General features: G+C 44.3%; 1 protein-coding gene across 1 annotated transcript in view; it reads left to right on the top strand.

The window, feature by feature from the left end:
* The window catches only part of gon4lb (gon-4 like b), an 88458-nt gene that overhangs the window by 11442 nt on the left and 59568 nt on the right, over positions 1–17448 (top strand). The window contains exons 8-9 of the mRNA XM_079691828.1: positions 911–1039; positions 1325–1547. Of these exons, the coding sequence (XP_079547954.1) occupies positions 911–1039; positions 1325–1547 (352 nt within the window). The remainder of the gene's footprint in view (positions 1–910; positions 1040–1324; positions 1548–17448) is intronic.

Below are 17448 nucleotides of genomic sequence, written 5' to 3'. Positions count from 1 at the left end.
CCACAATGTAAGGGGAAGTTCTGGGGCATGACTGCAAACCCAACGAGTTATATTTGCTGCAGACACAGTTCCTGCCCAACCAACCTGAAGACCTCCAGGTCCAAGAGCTCTGAGAGAATAATCCACATTCTGCATGATAAGCCGCTTTCACACCAAGTACTTTGCCGTACTTAGTGCCGGCACTTAGTACCCTAGGGTACTAATCCCTGAGGGAAGATTACGCAAATGAAGCCGCTGACGTCACTTCCTCTTCTTCTTGTGCTTTGGGTTTACTGGCAGGCCGCAACCAACTTCACGGCGTATACTGCCAACCTAAGTCCCCGGTTGGAAGTCCCCGGAGTCGGGGAAGGCTTCAGTAGAAGCTGTGGGACTCCCAGCAGCTTCTACTGAAGCCTTCAGAGTAAATCGTCAGAACACCGACACCTCCTCATCTCCACCGCTCCCATGTTTTCTTTTGTGTTGCCATAAGTTATTCTCTCTGCGTTGGTGCGAGGGGCTAATGCTAATAATGCTAATAATGCTAATGCCAGCAAATACAATGGCGGCTTCACAAAACGTTTCAGAGTTTTATGGGGCGTGGTTTGCAATTCGCCCAGCCAATAGAAATTGGTACTTTTTTGGTACCAGGATAGTCCCACCTCTCAGCAGGCACTAAACATGGGGGTAAAAGTTCCTGGAACTAAGTACTCTTTTTGGTGTGAACGCGACATCAGGGGTACTAACGGAACTAAACGGGAAAAGTACTCCGGTGTGTACGCGCCTAATGACACTCAAGAGACTATAACCCTAGCTAAGGATGAACGCCAAAGGAGAGAGAGCAAACTAAACTGCTCTCACAGAGTGTGACCCCCCAGGGAGTAGAGAGGGATATACTGGGTCAAAGGTACCTGACCTCTGACCTGTGTTTCAGAGATCCTCCGGACAGGTGACCCCCCCCGGCTCTCCTCACCTGCTCACTGCTCCGGAGTCTTCCTTCCTGGAGAGACTGAACGCTGTCGAGGAGGAGCTGGACTGCAGCCCCGCCTTCTCCTACAACCAGGTAACACTGACACACTCACACACACACACACACTCACTCACTCACTCACTCACTCACTCACTCACTCACTCACTCACTCACTCACTCACTCACACACCTACGACCAGGTAACACTGACACTCACACTCACACACACACTCAAACTCTCACACACTCACACACACACTCACACTCACACTCACACTCACACACACACTCAAACTCTCACACACACACACACACTCACACTCACACTCACACACACACCTACGACCAGGTAACACTGACACACACACCTTTATCCAGTCTCTGGACAGGAAGGCTTGTGAAGACGGGTCAGGTCGTCCTGGGTTGGCGTACAGAACCCGCTCTAAGCTGCGCCTGGTGAACGTTCCTCTGGAGCAGCTGGAGGCGGAGCTTCTGGCTCCGGACATCACAGCTGACATGTACGATCAGAGCGCGGCCCAGCGTGAGGAGGACCGGCACTGGACCCGCTGGCTGCAGGGCCTGATGACCCCCCAGCCTGAAGGTCAGACCCCAGAGCAGCTCTTATTTATTATTTATTTTTTATTTATTTATTTGACGGGGACAGTGCACATTGATTGACATTTCTGTAAATGCTAGTTAGCCAACAGGCTATTTTTCATCTGCAGTCCCTGGACAAATGTCGAAAGTCATCCTAAAAAAAATAATTAACTTCAAATGAAAGGTAAATACAATCAGTAAAACAACATTCAACAGAGATGCTTATATTATGATAAAAGCATATAAACATATTCCCAAAGCAGACGGAGAGCAACAGGTCGAGCACATGTGCAAACAGAGCGTTGTAAAGTGCGCATTGTGTCAGTGTTGACAGAGCTGACTTTCCACTAACCATGTTTTGAAGTTAGATTTGAACGACCTGCAGGTGTTCTGTTCTCTAATGGTTACTGGGATTGAGTTACAGGTGTTCTGTTCTCTAATCGTTACTGGGATTGAGTTCCAGGTGTTCTGTTCTCTAATCGTTACTGGGATTGAGTTCCAGGTGTTCTGTTCTCTAATCGTTACTGGGATTGAGTTCCAGGTGTTCTGTTCTCTAATCGTTACTGGGATTGAGTTCCAGGTGTTCTGTTCTCTAATGGTTACTGGGATTGAGTTCCAGGTGTTCTGTTCTCTAATCGTTACTGGGATTGAGTTCCAGGTGTTCTGTTCTCTAATCGTTACTGGGATTGAGTTCCAGGTGTTTTGTTCTCTAATGGTTACTGGGATTGAGTTCCAGGTGTTCTGTTCTCTAATCGTTACTGGGATTGAGTTCCAGGTGTTCTGTTCTCTAATTGTTACTGGGATTGAGTTCCAGGTGTTCTGTTCTCTAATGGTTACTGGGATTGAGTTCCAGGTGTTTTGTTCTCTAATCGTTACTGGGATTGAGTTCCAGGTGTTTTGTTCTCTAATGGTTACTGGGATTGAGTTCCAGGTGTTTTGTTCTGTAATGGTTACTGGGATTGAGTTCCAGGTGTTCTGTTCTCTAATCGTTACTGGGATTTAGTTCCAGGTGTTCTGTTCTCTAATCGTTACTGGGATTGAGTTCCAGGTGTTCTGTTCTCTAATGGTTACTGGGATTGAGTTCCAGGTGTTCTGTTCTCTAATCGTTACTGGGATTTAGTTCCAGGTGTTCTGTTCTCTAATCGTTACTGGGATTTAGTTCCAGGTGTTTTGTTCTCATCGTTACTGGGATTGAGTTCCAGGTGTTTTGTTCTGTAATGGTTACTGGGATTGAGTTCCAGGTGTTTTGTTCTCTAATCGTTACTGGGATTGAGTTCCAGGTGTTCTGTTCTCTAATGGTTACTGGGATTGAGTTCCAGGTGTTCTGTTCTCTAATGGTTACTGGGATTGAGTTCCAGGTGTTCTGTTCTCTAATGGTTACTGGGATTGAGTTCCAGGTGTTCTGTTCTCTAATGGTTACTGGGATTGAGTTCCAGGTGTTTTGTTCTCTAATCGTTACTGGGATTGAGTTCCAGGTGTTCTGTTCTCTAATCGTTACTGGGATTGAGTTCCAGGTGTTCTGTTCTCTAATCGTTACTGGGATTGAGTTCCAGGTGTTTTGTTCTCTAATCGTTACTGGGATTGAGTTCCAGGTGTTTTGTTCTCTAATCGTTACTGGGATTGAGTTCCAGGTGTTTTGTTCTCTAATCTTTACTGGGATTGAGTTCCAGGTGTTTTGTTCTCTAATCGTTACTGGGATTGAGTTCCAGGTGTTTTGTTCTCTAATCTTTACTGGGATTGAGTTCCAGGTGTTTTGTTCTCTAATCTTTACTGGGATTGAGTTCCAGGTGTTCTGTTCTCTAATGGTTACTGGGATTGAGTTCCAGGTGTTTTGTTCTCTAATCGTTACTGGGATTGAGTTCCAGGTGTTTTGTTCTCTAATGGTTACTGGGATTGAGTTCCAGGTGTTCTGTTCTCTAATGGTTACTGGGATTGAGTTCCAGGTGTTTTGTTCTCTAATGGTTACTGGGATTGAGTTCCAGGTGTTTTGTTCTCTAATCGTTACTGGGATTGAGTTCCAGGTGTTCTGTTCTCTAATGGTTACTGGGATTGAGTTCCAGGTGTTCTGTTCTCTAATGGTTACTGGGATTGAGTTCCAGGTGTTCTGTTCTCTAATCGTTACTGGGATTGAGTTCCAGGTGTTCTGTTCTCTAATGGTTACTGGGATTGAGTTCCAGGTGTTTTGTTCTGTAATGGTTACTGGGATTGAGTTCCAGGTGTTCTGTTCTCTAATGGTTACTGGGATTGAGTTCCAGGTGTTTTGTTCTGTAATGGTTACTGGGATTTAGTTCCAGGTGTTCTGTTCTCTAATGGTTACTGGGATTTAGTTCCAGGTGTTCTGTTCTCTAATCGTTACTGGGATTGAGTTCCAGGTGTTTTGTTCTCTAATCGTTACTGGGATTGAGTTCCAGGTGTTTTGTTCTCTAATGGTTACTGGGATTGAGTTCCAGGTGTTCTGTTCTCTAATCGTTACTGGGATTTAGTTCCAGGTGTTCTGTTCTCTAATCGTTACTGGGATTGAGTTCCAGGTGTTCTGTTCTCTAATGGTTACTGGGATTGAGTTCCAGGTGTTTTGTTCTGTAATGGTTACTGGGATTTAGTTCCAGGTGTTCTGTTCTCTAATGGTTACTGGGATTGAGTTCCAGGTGTTCTGTTCTCTAATCGTTACTGGGATTTAGTTCCAGGTGTTCTGTTCTCTAATCGTTACTGGGATTTAGTTCCAGGTGTTTTGTTCTCTAATCGTTACTGGGATTGAGTTCAAGGTGTTTTGTTCTGTAATGGTTACTGGGATTGAGTTCCAGGTGTTTTGTTCTGTAATGGTTACTGGGATTGAGTTCCAGGTGTTCTGTTCTCTAATGGTTACTGGGATTGAGTTCCAGGTGTTTTGTTCTCTAATGGTTACTGGGATTGAGTTCCAGGTGTTTTGTTCTCTAATGGTTACTGGGATTGAGTTCCAGGTGTTTTGTTCTGTAATGGTTACTGGGATTGAGTTCCAGGTGTTCTGTTCTCTAATGGTTACTGGGATTGAGTTCCAGGTGTTTTGTTCTGTAATGGTTACTGGGATTGAGTTCCAGGTGTTCTGTTCTCTAATCGTTACTGGGATTGAGTTCCAGGTGTTTTGTTCTCTAATCTTTACTGGGATTGAGTTCCAGGTGTTTTGTTCTCTAATGGTTACTGGGATTGAGTTCCAGGTGTTCTGTTCTCTAATGGTTACTGGGATTGAGTTCCAGGTGTTCTGTTCTCTAATCGTTACTGGGATTGAGTTCCAGGTGTTTTGTTCTCTAATCTTTACTGGGATTGAGTTCCAGGTGTTTTGTTCTCTAATGGTTACTGGGATTGAGTTCCAGGTGTTTTGTTCTCTAATCGTTACTGGGATTGAGTTCCAGGTGTTTTGTTCTCTAATGGTTACTGGGATTGAGTTCCAGGTGTTCTGTTCTCTAATGGTTACTGGGATTGAGTTCCAGGTGTTCTGTTCTCTAATGGTTACTGGGATTGAGTTCCAGGTGTTTTGTTCTCTAATGGTTACTGGGATTGAGTTCCAGGTGTTTTGTTCTCTAATCGTTACTGGGATTGAGTTCCAGGTGTTTTGTTCTCTAATGGTTACTGGGATTGAGTTCCAGGTGTTTTGTTCTCTAATGGTTACTGGGATTGAGTTCCAGGTGTTCTGTTCTCTAATCGTTACTGGGATTGAGTTCCAGGTGTTTTGTTCTCTAATGGTTACTGGGATTGAGTTCCAGGTGTTTTGTTCTGTAATGGTTACTGGGATTGAGTTCCAGGTGTTCTGTTCTCTAATCGTTACTGGGATTGAGTTCCAGGTGTTTTGTTCTCTAATGGTTACTGGGATTGAGTTCCAGGTGTTCTGTTCTCTAATCGTTACTGGGATTGAGTTCCAGGTGTTTTGTTCTCTAATGGTTACTGGGATTGAGTTCCAGGTGTTTTGTTCTCTAATGGTTACTGGGATTGAGTTCCAGGTGTTCTGTTCTCTAATGGTTACTGGGATTGAGTTCCAGGTGTTCTGTTCTCTAATGGTTACTGGGATTGAGTTCCAGGTGTTCTGTTCTCTAATCGTTACTGGGATTGAGTTCCAGGTGTTCTGTTCTCTAATCGTTACTGGGATTGAGTTCCAGGTGTTCTGTTCTCTAATGGTTACTGGGATTGAGTTCCAGGTGTTTTGTTCTGTAATGGTTACTGGGATTGAGTTCCAGGTGTTCTGTTCTCTAATGGTTACTGGGATTGAGTTCCAGGTGTTTTGTTCTGTAATGGTTACTGGGATTTAGTTCCAGGTGTTCTGTTCTCTAATGGTTACTGGGATTTAGTTCCAGGTGTTCTGTTCTCTAATCGTTACTGGGATTGAGTTCCAGGTGTTTTGTTCTCTAATCGTTACTGGGATTGAGTTCCAGGTGTTTTGTTCTCTAATGGTTACTGGGATTGAGTTCCAGGTGTTCTGTTCTCTAATCGTTACTGGGATTTAGTTCCAGGTGTTCTGTTCTCTAATCGTTACTGGGATTGAGTTCCAGGTGTTCTGTTCTCTAATGGTTACTGGGATTGAGTTCCAGGTGTTTTGTTCTGTAATGGTTACTGGGATTTAGTTCCAGGTGTTCTGTTCTCTAATGGTTACTGGGATTGAGTTCCAGATGTTCTGTTCTCTAATCGTTACTGGGATTTAGTTCCAGGTGTTCTGTTCTCTAATCGTTACTGGGATTTAGTTCCAGGTGTTTTGTTCTCTAATCGTTACTGGGATTGAGTTCAAGGTGTTTTGTTCTGTAATGGTTACTGGGATTGAGTTCCAGGTGTTTTGTTCTCTAATGGTTACTGGGATTGAGTTCCAGGTGTTTTGTTCTCTAATGGTTACTGGGATTGAGTTCCAGGTGTTTTGTTCTCTAATGGTTACTGGGATTGAGTTCCAGGTGTTTTGTTCTCTAATCGTTACTGGGATTGAGTTCCAGGTGTTCTGTTCTCTAATGGTTACTGGGATTGAGTTCCAGGTGTTTTGTTCTCTAATGGTTACTGGGATTGAGTTCCAGGTGTTTTGTTCTCTAATCGTTACTGGGATTGAGTTCCAGGTGTTTTGTTCTCTAATGGTTACTGGGATTGAGTTCCAGGTGTTTTGTTCTCTAATGGTTACTGGGATTGAGTTCCAGGTGTTCTGTTCTCTAATCGTTACTGGGATTGAGTTCCAGGTGTTTTGTTCTCTAATGGTTACTGGGATTGAGTTCCAGGTGTTTTGTTCTGTAATGGTTACTGGGATTGAGTTCCAGGTGTTCTGTTCTCTAATCGTTACTGGGATTGAGTTCCAGGTGTTTTGTTCTCTAATGGTTACTGGGATTGAGTTCCAGGTGTTCTGTTCTCTAATCGTTACTGGGATTGAGTTCCAGGTGTTTTGTTCTCTAATGGTTACTGGGATTGAGTTCCAGGTGTTTTGTTCTCTAATGGTTACTGGGATTGAGTTCCAGGTGTTCTGTTCTCTAATCGTTACTGGGATTGAGTTCCAGGTGTTTTGTTCTCTAATGGTTACTGGGATTGAGTTCCAGGTGTTTTGTTCTGTAATGGTTACTGGGATTTAGTTCCAGGTGTTCTGTTCTCTAATGGTTACTGGGATTGAGTTCCAGGTGTTCTGTTCTCTAATCGTTACTGGGATTTAGTTCCAGGTGTTCTGTTCTCTAATCGTTACTGGGATTTAGTTCCAGGTGTTTTGTTCTCTAATCGTTACTGGGATTGAGTTCCAGGTGTTTTGTTCTCTAATGGTTACTGGGATTGAGTTCCAGGTGTTTTGTTCTCTAATGGTTACTGGGATTGAGTTCCAGGTGTTTTGTTCTCTAATGGTTACTGGGATTGAGTTCCAGGTGTTTTGTTCTCTAATGGTTACTGGGATTGAGTTCCAGGTGTTTTGTTCTCTAATCGTTACTGGGATTGAGTTCCAGGTGTTTTGTTCTCTAATGGTTACTGGGATTGAGTTCCAGGTGTTCTGTTCTCTAATCGTTACTGGGATTTAGTTCCAGGTGTTTTGTTCTCTAATGGTTACTGGGATTGAGTTCCAGGTGTTTTGTTCTCTAATCGTTACTGGGATTGAGTTCCAGGTGTTCTGTTCTCTAATCGTTACTGGGATTGAGTTCCAGGTGTTTTGTTCTCTAATCGTTACTGGGATTGAGTTCCAGGTGTTTTGTTCTCTAATGGTTACTGGGATTGAGTTCCAGGTGTTTTGTTCTCTAATGGTTACTGGGATTGAGTTCCAGGTGTTTTGTTCTCTAATGGTTACTGGGATTGAGTTCCAGGTGTTTTGTTCTCTAATGGTTACTGGGATTGAGTTCCAGGTGTTTTGTTCTCTAATGGTTACTGGGATTGAGTTCCAGGTGTTCTGTTCTCTAATGGTTACTGGGATTGAGTTCCAGGTGTTCTGTTCTCTAATGGTTACTGGGATTGAGTTCCAGGTGTTCTGTTCTCTAATGGTTACTGGGATTGAGTTCCAGGTGTTCTGTTCTCTAATGGTTACTGGGATTGAGTTCCAGGTGTTCTGTTCTCTAATGGTTACTGGGATTGAGTTCCAGGTGTTCTGTTCTCTAATGGTTACTGGGATTGAGTTCCAGGTGTTCTGTTCTCTAATGGTTACTGGGATTTAGTTCCAGGTGTTTTGTTCTCTAATCGTTACTGGGATTGAGTTCCAGGTGTTCTGTTCTCTAATGGTTACTGGGATTGAGTTCCAGGTGTTTTGTTCTGTAATGGTTACTGGGATTGAGTTCCAGGTGTTCTGTTCTCTAATGGTTACTGGGATTGAGTTCCAGGTGTTTTGTTCTCTAAGCGTTACTGGGATTGAGTTCCAGGTGTTTTGTTCTCTAATCGTTACTGGGATTGAGTTCCAGGTGTTCTGTTCTCTAATCTTTACTGGGATTTAGTTCCAGGTGTTTTGTTCTCTAATCGTTACTGGGATTGAGTTCCAGGTGTTTTGTTCTCTAATCGTTACTGGGATTGAGTTCCAGGTGTTCTGTTCTCTAATGGTTACTGGGATTGAGTTCCAGGTGTTTTGTTCTCTAATGGTTACTGGGATTGAGTTCCAGGTGTTTTGTTCTCTAATGGTTACTGGGATTGAGTTCCAGGTGTTTTGTTCTCTAATGGTTACTGGGATTGAGTTCCAGGTGTTCTGTTCTCTAATGGTTACTGGGATTGAGTTCCAGGTGTTTTGTTCTCTAATGGTTACTGGGATTTAGTTCCAGGTGTTTTGTTCTCTAATCGTTACTGGGATTGAGTTCCAGGTGTTTTGTTCTGTAATGGTTACTGGGATTGAGTTCCAGGTGTTTTGTTCTCTAATCGTTACTGGGATTGAGTTCCAGGTGTTTTGTTCTCTAATCGTTACTGGGATTGAGTTCCAGGTGTTTTGTTCTCTAATGGTTACTTGGATTGAGTTCCAGGTGTTTTGTTCTCTAATGGTTACTGGGATTGAGTTCCAGGTGTTTTGTTCTCTAATGGTTACTGGGATTGAGTTCCAGGTGTTTTGTTCTCTAATGGTTACTGGGATTGAGTTCCAGGTGTTCTGTTCTCTAATGGTTACTGGGATTGAGTTCCAGGTGGTTTGTTCTCTAATGGTTACTGGGATTGAGTTCCAGGTGTTTTGTTCTCTAATGGTTACTGGGATTGAGTTCCAGGTGTTTTGTTCTCTAATGGTTACTGGGATTGAGTTCCAGGTGTTTTGTTCTCTAATGGTTACTGGGATTGAGTTCCAGGTGTTTTGTTCTCTAATGGTTACTGGGATTTAGTTCCAGGTGTTTTGTTCTCTAATGGTTACTGGGATTTAGTTCCAGGTGTTCTGTTCTCTAATCGTTACTGGGATTGAGTTCCAGGTGTTTTGTTCTCTAATGGTTACTGGGATTGAGTTCCAGGTGTTTTGTTCTCTAATGGTTACTGGGATTGAGTTCCAGGTGTTCTGTTCTCTAATGGTTACTGGGATTGAGTTCCAGGTGTTTTGTTCTGTAATGGTTACTGGGATTGAGTTCCAGGTGTTTTGTTCTCTAATGGTTACTGGGATTGAGTTCCAGGTGTTCTGTTCTCTAATGGTTACTGGGATTGAGTTCCAGGTGTTTTGTTCTCTAATCGTTACTGGGATTGAGTTCCAGGTGTTTTGTTCTCTAATCGTTACTGGGATTGAGTTCCAGGTGTTTTGTTCTGTAATGGTTACTGGGATTGAGTTCCAGGTGTTTTGTTCTCTAATGGTTACTGGGATTGAGTTCCAGGTGTTTTGTTCTCTAATGGTTACTGGGATTGAGTTCCAGGTGTTTTGTTCTCTAATGGTTACTGGGATTGAGTTCCAGGTGTTTTGTTCTCTAATGGTTACTGGGATTGAGTTCCAGGTGTTCTGTTCTCTAATGGTTACTGGGATTGAGTTCCAGGTGTTTTGTTCTCTAATGGTTACTGGGATTGAGTTCCAGGTGTTTTGTTCTCTAATCGTTACTGGGATTGAGTTCCAGGTGTTCTGTTCTCTAATGGTTACTGGGATTGAGTTCCAGGTGTTCTGTTCTCTAATGGTTACTGGGATTGAGTTCCAGGTGTTTTGTTCTCTAATGGTTACTGGGATTGAGTTCCAGGTGTTTTGTTCTCTAATGGTTACTGGGATTGAGTTCCAGGTGTTTTGTTCTCTAATGGTTACTGGGATTGAGTTCCAGGTGTTTTGTTCTCTAATGGTTACTGGGATTGAGTTCCAGGTGTTCTGTTCTCTAATGGTTACTGGGATTGAGTTCCAGGTGTTTTGTTCTCTAATGGTTACTGGGATTGAGTTCCAGGTGTTTTGTTCTCTAATGGTTACTGGGATTGAGTTCCAGGTGTTTTGTTCTCTAATGGCTACTGGGATTGAGTTCCAGGTGTTTTGTTCTCTAATGGTTACTGGGATTGAGTTCCAGGTGTTTTGTTCTCTAATGGTTACTGGGATTGAGTTCCAGGTGTTCTGTTCTCTAATGGTTACTGGGATTGAGTTCCAGGTGTTTTGTTCTCTAATCGTTACTGGGATTGAGTTCCAGGTGTTTTGTTCTCTAATGGTTACTGGGATTGAGTTCCAGGTGTTTTGTTCTCTAATGGTTACTGGGATTGAGTTCCAGGTGTTTTGTTCTCTAATGGTTACTGGGATTGAGTTCCAGGTGTTTTGTTCTCTAATGGTTACTGGGATTGAGTTCCAGGTGTTTTGTTCTCTAATGGTTACTGGGATTGAGTTCCAGGTGTTGTGTTCTCTAATGGTTACTGGGATTGAGTTCCAGGTGTTTTGTTCTCTAATCGTTACTTGGATTGAGTTCCAGGTGTTCTGTTCTCTAATGGTTACTGGGATTGAGTTCCAGGTGTTCTGTTCTCTAATCGTTACTGGGATTGAGTTCCAGGTGTTTTGTTCTCTAATTGTTACTGGGATTGAGTTCCAGGTGTTTTGTTCTGTAATGGTTACTGGGATTGAGTTCCAGGTGTTTTGTTCTCTAATGGTTACTGGGATTGAGTTCCAGGTGTTTTGTTCTCTAATGGTTACTGGGATTGAGTTCCAGGTGTTTTGTTCTCTAATGGTTACTGGGATTGAGTTCCAGGTGTTCTGTTCTCTAATGGTTACTGGGATTGAGTTCCAGGTGTTTTGTTCTCTAATGGTTACTGGGATTGAGTTCCAGGTGTTTTGTTCTCTAATGGTTACTGGGATTGAGTTCCAGGTGTTTTGTTCTCTAATGGTTACTGGGATTGAGTTCCAGGTGTTCTGTTCTCTAATCGTTACTGGGATTGAGTTCCAGGTGTTTTGTTCTCTAATGGTTACTGGGATTGAGTTCCAGGTGTTTTGTTCTCTAATCGTTACTGGGATTGAGTTCCAGGTGTTCTGTTCTCTAATGGTTACTGGGATTGAGTTCCAGATGTTTTGTTCTCTAATGGTTACTGGGATTGAGTTCCAGGTGTTCTGTTCTCTAATGGTTACTGGGATTGAGTTCCAGGTGTTTTGTTCTCTAATGGTTACTGGGATTGAGTTCCAGGTGTTTTGTTCTCTAATGGTTACTGGGATTGAGTTCCAGGTGTTTTGTTCTGTAATGGTTACTGGGATTGAGTTCCAGGTGTTCTGTTCTCTAATGGTTACTGGGATTGAGTTCCAGGTGTTCTGTTCTCTAATGGTTACTGGGATTGAGTTCCAGGTGTTTTGTTCTCTAATGGTTACTGGGATTGAGTTCCAGGTGTTTTGTTCTCTAATGGTTACTGGGATTGAGTTCCAGGTGTTCTGTTCTCTAATGGTTACTGGGATTGAGTTCCAGGTGTTTTGTTCTCTAATGGTTACTGGGATTGAGTTCCAGGTGTTTTGTTCTCTAATCGTTACTGGGATTGAGTTCCAGGTGTTTTGTTCTCTAATGGTTACTGGGATTGAGTTCCAGGTGTTTTGTTCTCTAATGGTTACTGGGATTGAGTTCCAGGTGTTTTGTTCTCTAATGGTTACTGGGATTGAGTTCCAGGTGTTTTGTGCTCTAATGGTTACTGGGATTGAGTTCCAGGTGTTTTGTTCTCTAATGGTTACTGGGATTGAGTTCCAGGTGTTTTGTTCTCTAATGGTTACTGGGATTGAGTTCCAGGTGTTTTGTTCTCTAATGGTTACTGGGATTGAGTTCCAGGTGTTTTGTTCTCTAATGGTTACTGGGATTGAGTTCCAGGTGTTCTGTTCTCTAATGGTTACTGGGATTGAGTTCCAGGTGTTTTGTTCTCTAATGGTTACTGGGATTGAGTTCCAGGTGTTCTGTTCTCTAATGGTTACTGTGATTGAGTTCCAGGTGTTTTGTTCTCTAATGGTTACTGGGATTGAGTTCCAGGTGTTTTGTTCTCTAATGGTTACTGGGATTGAGTTCCAGGTGTTTTGTTCTCTAATGGTTACTGGGATTGAGTTCCAGGTGTTTTGTTCTCTAATGGTTACTGGGATTGAGTTCCAGGTGTTTTGTTCTCTAATGGTTACTGGGATTGAGTTCCAGGTGTTTTGTTCTCTAATGGTTACTGGGATTGAGTTCCAGGTGTTTTGTTCTCTAATGGTTACTGGGATTGAGTTCCAGGTGTTTTGTTCTCTAATGGTTACTGGGATTGAGTTCCAGATGTTTTGTTCTCTAATGGTTACTGGGATTGAGTTCCAGGTGTTTTGTTCTCTAATGGTTACTGGGATTGAGTTCCAGGTGTTTTGTTCTCTAATGGTTACTGGGATTGAGTTCCAGGTGTTTTGTTCTCTAATGGTTACTGGGATTGAGTTCCAGGTGTTCTGTTCTCTTATGGTTACTGGGATTGAGTTCCAGGTGTTTTGTTCTCTAATGGTTACTGGGATTGAGTTCCAGGTGTTTTGTTCTCTAATGGTTACTGGGATTGAGTTCCAGGTGTTTTGTTCTCTAATGGTTACTGGGATTGAGTTCCAGGTGTTTTGTTCTCTAATGGTTACTGGGATTGAGTTCCAGGTGTTTTGTTCTCTAATGGTTACTGGGATTGAGTTCCAGGTGTTTTGTTCTCTAATGGTTACTGGGATTGAGTTCCACTGTGCAGCTTTCAAAGAAAAGGCAGATTGGCTGAATGAGCTCTTCCTTAATGAGACAACGCAGTCTCCTCTGGGTGCAGCTCCTGTTGACCTACAGGTGTGCGCATGGCAGAGGTGGGTGTCACTACCCGATCCGTACCCCTGCCCGATCTGCAGTGTGCATGTGCGAGATGGTCCGCCATATTGGAGAACTCCGGACGGCAACCCAGGAAGGACACTTGACACAGTGGCTTTTGGCAAAGCTGAGAAAAGAAAACTCGAGAGAGATGAGTTATTGTTATTACAACGTGACTTCTCTTTTACTGAACAACTCTTTTTACTGGCTTCTTTTATTTGGGGTTCAGGACTTTGTCAGAATAAGTGAGAAACGGATTTAACTTCTGTTAGACAGCTATATGCCATACATGTTTGCATACACTCACAGTACATATTTATTCAGTATGATAGCTGTCTAACAGAAGTTACATTTGTTCTAAATTAGATTTCAAATGATTAGCTGTGTAAATAATGAAGATCATAGTGTGGGCTGAATCCATTTTCATAACCACGGTCTTTGAACTGGTTTAAATGTTATTCATCAGAGTGTCGTATGACTTGACTTGACTCTCACCACAGTGACTTGGGACTTGCTTGACTCTCACCACAGTGACTTGGGACTTGCTTGACTCTCACCACAGTGACTTGGGACTTGCTTGACTCTCACCACAGTGACCTGGGACTTGCTTGACTCTCACCACAGTGACTTGGGACTTGCTTGACTCTCACCACAGTGACCTGGGACTTGCTTGACTCTCACCACAGTGACTTGGGACTTGCTTGACTCTCACCACAGTGACTTGGGACTTGCTTGACTCTCACCACAGTGACCTGGGACTTGCTTGACTCTCACCACAGTGACTTGGGACTTGCTTGACTCTCACCACAGTGACCTGGGACTTGCTTGACTCTCACCACAGTGACTTGGGACTTGCTTGACTCTCACCACAGTGACCTGGGACTTGCTTGACTCTCACCACAGTGACTTGGGACTTGCTTGACTCTCACCACAGTGACTTGGGACTTGCTTGACTCTCACCACAGTGACTTGGGACTTGCTTGACTCTCACCACAGTGACCTGGGACTTGCTTGACTCTCACCACAGTGACTTGGGACTTGCTTGACTCTCACCACAGTGACCTGGGACTTGCTTGACTCTCACCACAGTGACCTGGGACTTGCTTGACTCTCACCACAGTGACCTGGGACTTGCTTGACTCTCACCACAGTGACCTCGGACTTGCTTGACTCTCACCACAGTGACTTGGGACTTGCTTGACTCTCACCACAGTGACTTGGGACTTGCTTGACTCTCACCACAGTGACCTGGGACTTGCCTGACTCTCACCACAGTGACCTGGGACTTGCCTGACTCTCACCACAGTGACCTGGGACTTGCTTGACTCTCACCACAGTGACTTGGGACTTGCCTGACTCTCACCACAGTGACCTGGGACTTGCTTGACTCTCACCACAGTGACTTGGGACTTGCTTGACTCTCACCACAGTGACTTGGGAGTTGCTTGACTCTCACCACAGTGACTTGGGACTTGCTTGACTCTCACCACAGTGACTTGGGACTTGCTCATGACTTGCACATGTAGGACTTACTCCCACCTCTGGCGCATGGTGATAGCATGTCTGAGCGGAGGTAAGGCCGTGTATTATTTTGTGCATGAGGCAAGCATTTGCATATCTCATTACATTTCCCAGCTCAACAAGTTAGATTTTGTGAGTATTGGGCAATGATGAGAATAAAATGATTTCTTATCTACTATTTGAAGTCTTTGTTTGTATAATGATTCCAGGGGTTTCAGAGTGTTGTACGGCATGTGAGCAGGTTAATAAGCAGTAGGTGATGAGAGAGAGAACCAGAGAGTGCATGTGAGCAGGTTAATAAGCAGTAGGTGATGAGAGAGAGAACCAGAGAGTGCATGTGAGCAGGTTAATAAGCAGTAGGTGATGTGAGAGAGAACCAGAGAGTGCATGTGAGCAGGTTAATAAGCAGTAGGTGATGAGAGAGAGAACCAGAGAGTGCATGTGAGCAGGTTGCTAAGCAGTAGGTGATGTGAGAGAGAACCAGAGAGTGCATGTGAGCAGGTTGCTAAGCAGTAGGTGATGTGAGAGAGAACCAGAGAGTGCATGTGAGCAGGTTGCTAAGCAGTAGGTGATGTGAGAGAGAACCAGAGAGTGCATGTGAGCAGGTTGCTAAGCAGTAGGTGATGAGAGAGAGAACCAGAGAGTGCATGTGAGCAGGTTGCTAAGCAGTTGGTGATGAGAGAGAGAACCAGAGAGTGCATGTGAGCAGGTTGCTAAGCAGTAGGTGATGTGAGAGAGAACCAGAGAGTGCATGTGAGCAGGTTGCTAAGCAGTAGGTGATGAGAGAGAGAACCAGAGAGTGCATGTGAGCAGGTTGCTAAGCAGTAGGTGATGTGAGAGAGAACCAGAGAGTGCATGTGAGCAGGTTGCTAAGCAGTAGGTGATGAGAGAGAGAACCAGAGAGTGCATGTGAGCAGGTTGCTAAGCAGTAGGTGATGTGAGAGAGAACCAGAGAGTGCATGTGAGCAGGTTGCTAAGCAGTAGGTGATGTGAGAGAGAACCAGAGAGTGCATGTAAAAAGGTTGCTAAGCAGTATGTGATGTGAGAGAGAACCAGAGAGTGCATGTGAGCAGGTTGATAAGCAGTAGGTGATGTGAGAGAGAACCAGAGAGTGCATGTGAGCAGGTTGCTAAGCAGTAGGTGATGAGAGAGAGAACCAGAGAGTGCATGTGAGCAGGTTGCTAAGCAGTAGGTGATGAGAGAGAGAACCAGAGAGTGCATGTGAGCAGGTTGCTAAGCAGTAGGTGATGAGAGAGAGAACCAGAGAGTGCATGTGAGCAGGTTGCTAAGCAGTAGGTGATGTGAGAGAGAACCACAGAGTGCATGTGAGCAGGTTGCTAAGCAGTAGGTGATGAGAGAGAGAACCAGAGAGTGCATGTGAGCAGGTTGCTAAGCAGTAGGTGATGAGAGAGAGAACCATAGAGTGCATGTGAGCAGGTTGCTAAGCAGTAGGTGATGTGAGAGAGAACCAGAGAGTGCATGTGAGCAGGTTGCTAAGCAGTAGGTGATGAGAGAGAGAACCAGAGAGTGCATGTGAGCAGGTTGCTAAGCAGTAGGTGATGAGAGAGAGAACCATAGAGTGCATGTGAGCAGGTTGCTAAGCAGTAGGTGATGTGAGAGAGAACCAGAGAGTGCATGTGAGCAGGTTGCTAAGCAGTAGGTGATGAGAGAGAGAACCAGAGAGTGCATGTGAGCAGGTTGCTAAGCAGTAGGTGATGAGAGAGAGAACCAGAGAGTGCATGTGAGCAGGTTGCTAAGCAGTAGGTGATGTGAGAGAGAACCAGAGAGTGCATGTGAGCAGGTTGCTAAGCAGTAGGTGATGTGAGAGAGAACCAGAGAGTGCATGTGAGCAGGTTGCTAAGCAGTAGGTGATGAGAGAGAGAACCAGAGAGTGCATGTGAGCAGGTTGCTAAGCAGTAGGTGATGAGAGAGAGAACCAGAGAGTGCATGTGAGCAGGTTGCTAAGCAGTAGGTGAAGAGAGAGAGAACCAGAGAGTGCATGTGAGCAGGTTGCTAAGCAGTAGGTGATGAGAGAGAGAACCAGAGAGTGCATGTGAGCAGGTTGCTAAGCAGTAGGTGATGTGAGAGAGAACCAGAGAGTGCATGTGAGCAGGTTGCTAAGCAGTAGGTGATGTGAGAGAGAACCAGAGAGTGCATGTGAGCAGGTTGCTAAGCAGTAGGTGATGAGAGAGAGAACCAGAGAGTGCATGTGAGCAGGTTGCTAAGCAGTAGGTGATGAGAGAGAGAACCAGAGAGTGCATGTGAGCAGGTTGCTAAGCAGTAGGTGATGTGAGAGAGAACCAGAGAGTGCATGTGAGCAGGTTGCTAAGCAGTAGGTGATGAGAGAGAGAACCAGAGAGTGCATGTGAGCAGGTTGCTAAGCAGTAGGTGATGTGAGAGAGAACCAGAGAGTGCATGTGAGCAGGTTGCTAAGCAGTAGGTGATGAGAGAGAGAACCAGAGAGTGCATGTGAGCAGGTTGCTAAGCAGTAGGTGATGTGAGAGAGAACCAGAGAGTGCATGTGAGCAGGTTGCTAAGCAGTAGGTGATGTGAGAGAGAACCAGAGAGTGCATGTGAGCAGGTTGCTAAGCAGTAGGTGATGAGAGAGAGAACCAGAGAGTGCATGTGAGCAGGTTGCTAAGCAGTAGGTGATGTGAGAGAGAACCAGAGAGTGCATGTGAGCAGGTTGCTAAGCAGTAGGTGAAGAGAGAGAGAACCAGAGAGTGCATGTACATCAGAGCCGCCTCTGTTCACATGCACTCTCTGGTAAAC

This window comes from Notothenia rossii, assembly GCF_949606895.1.
Source record: "Notothenia rossii genome assembly, chromosome: 7".
In the NCBI taxonomy this organism is placed as follows: domain Eukaryota; kingdom Metazoa; phylum Chordata; class Actinopteri; order Perciformes; family Nototheniidae; genus Notothenia; species Notothenia rossii.
This window is presented reverse-complemented; position numbering and strand designations above follow the sequence as displayed.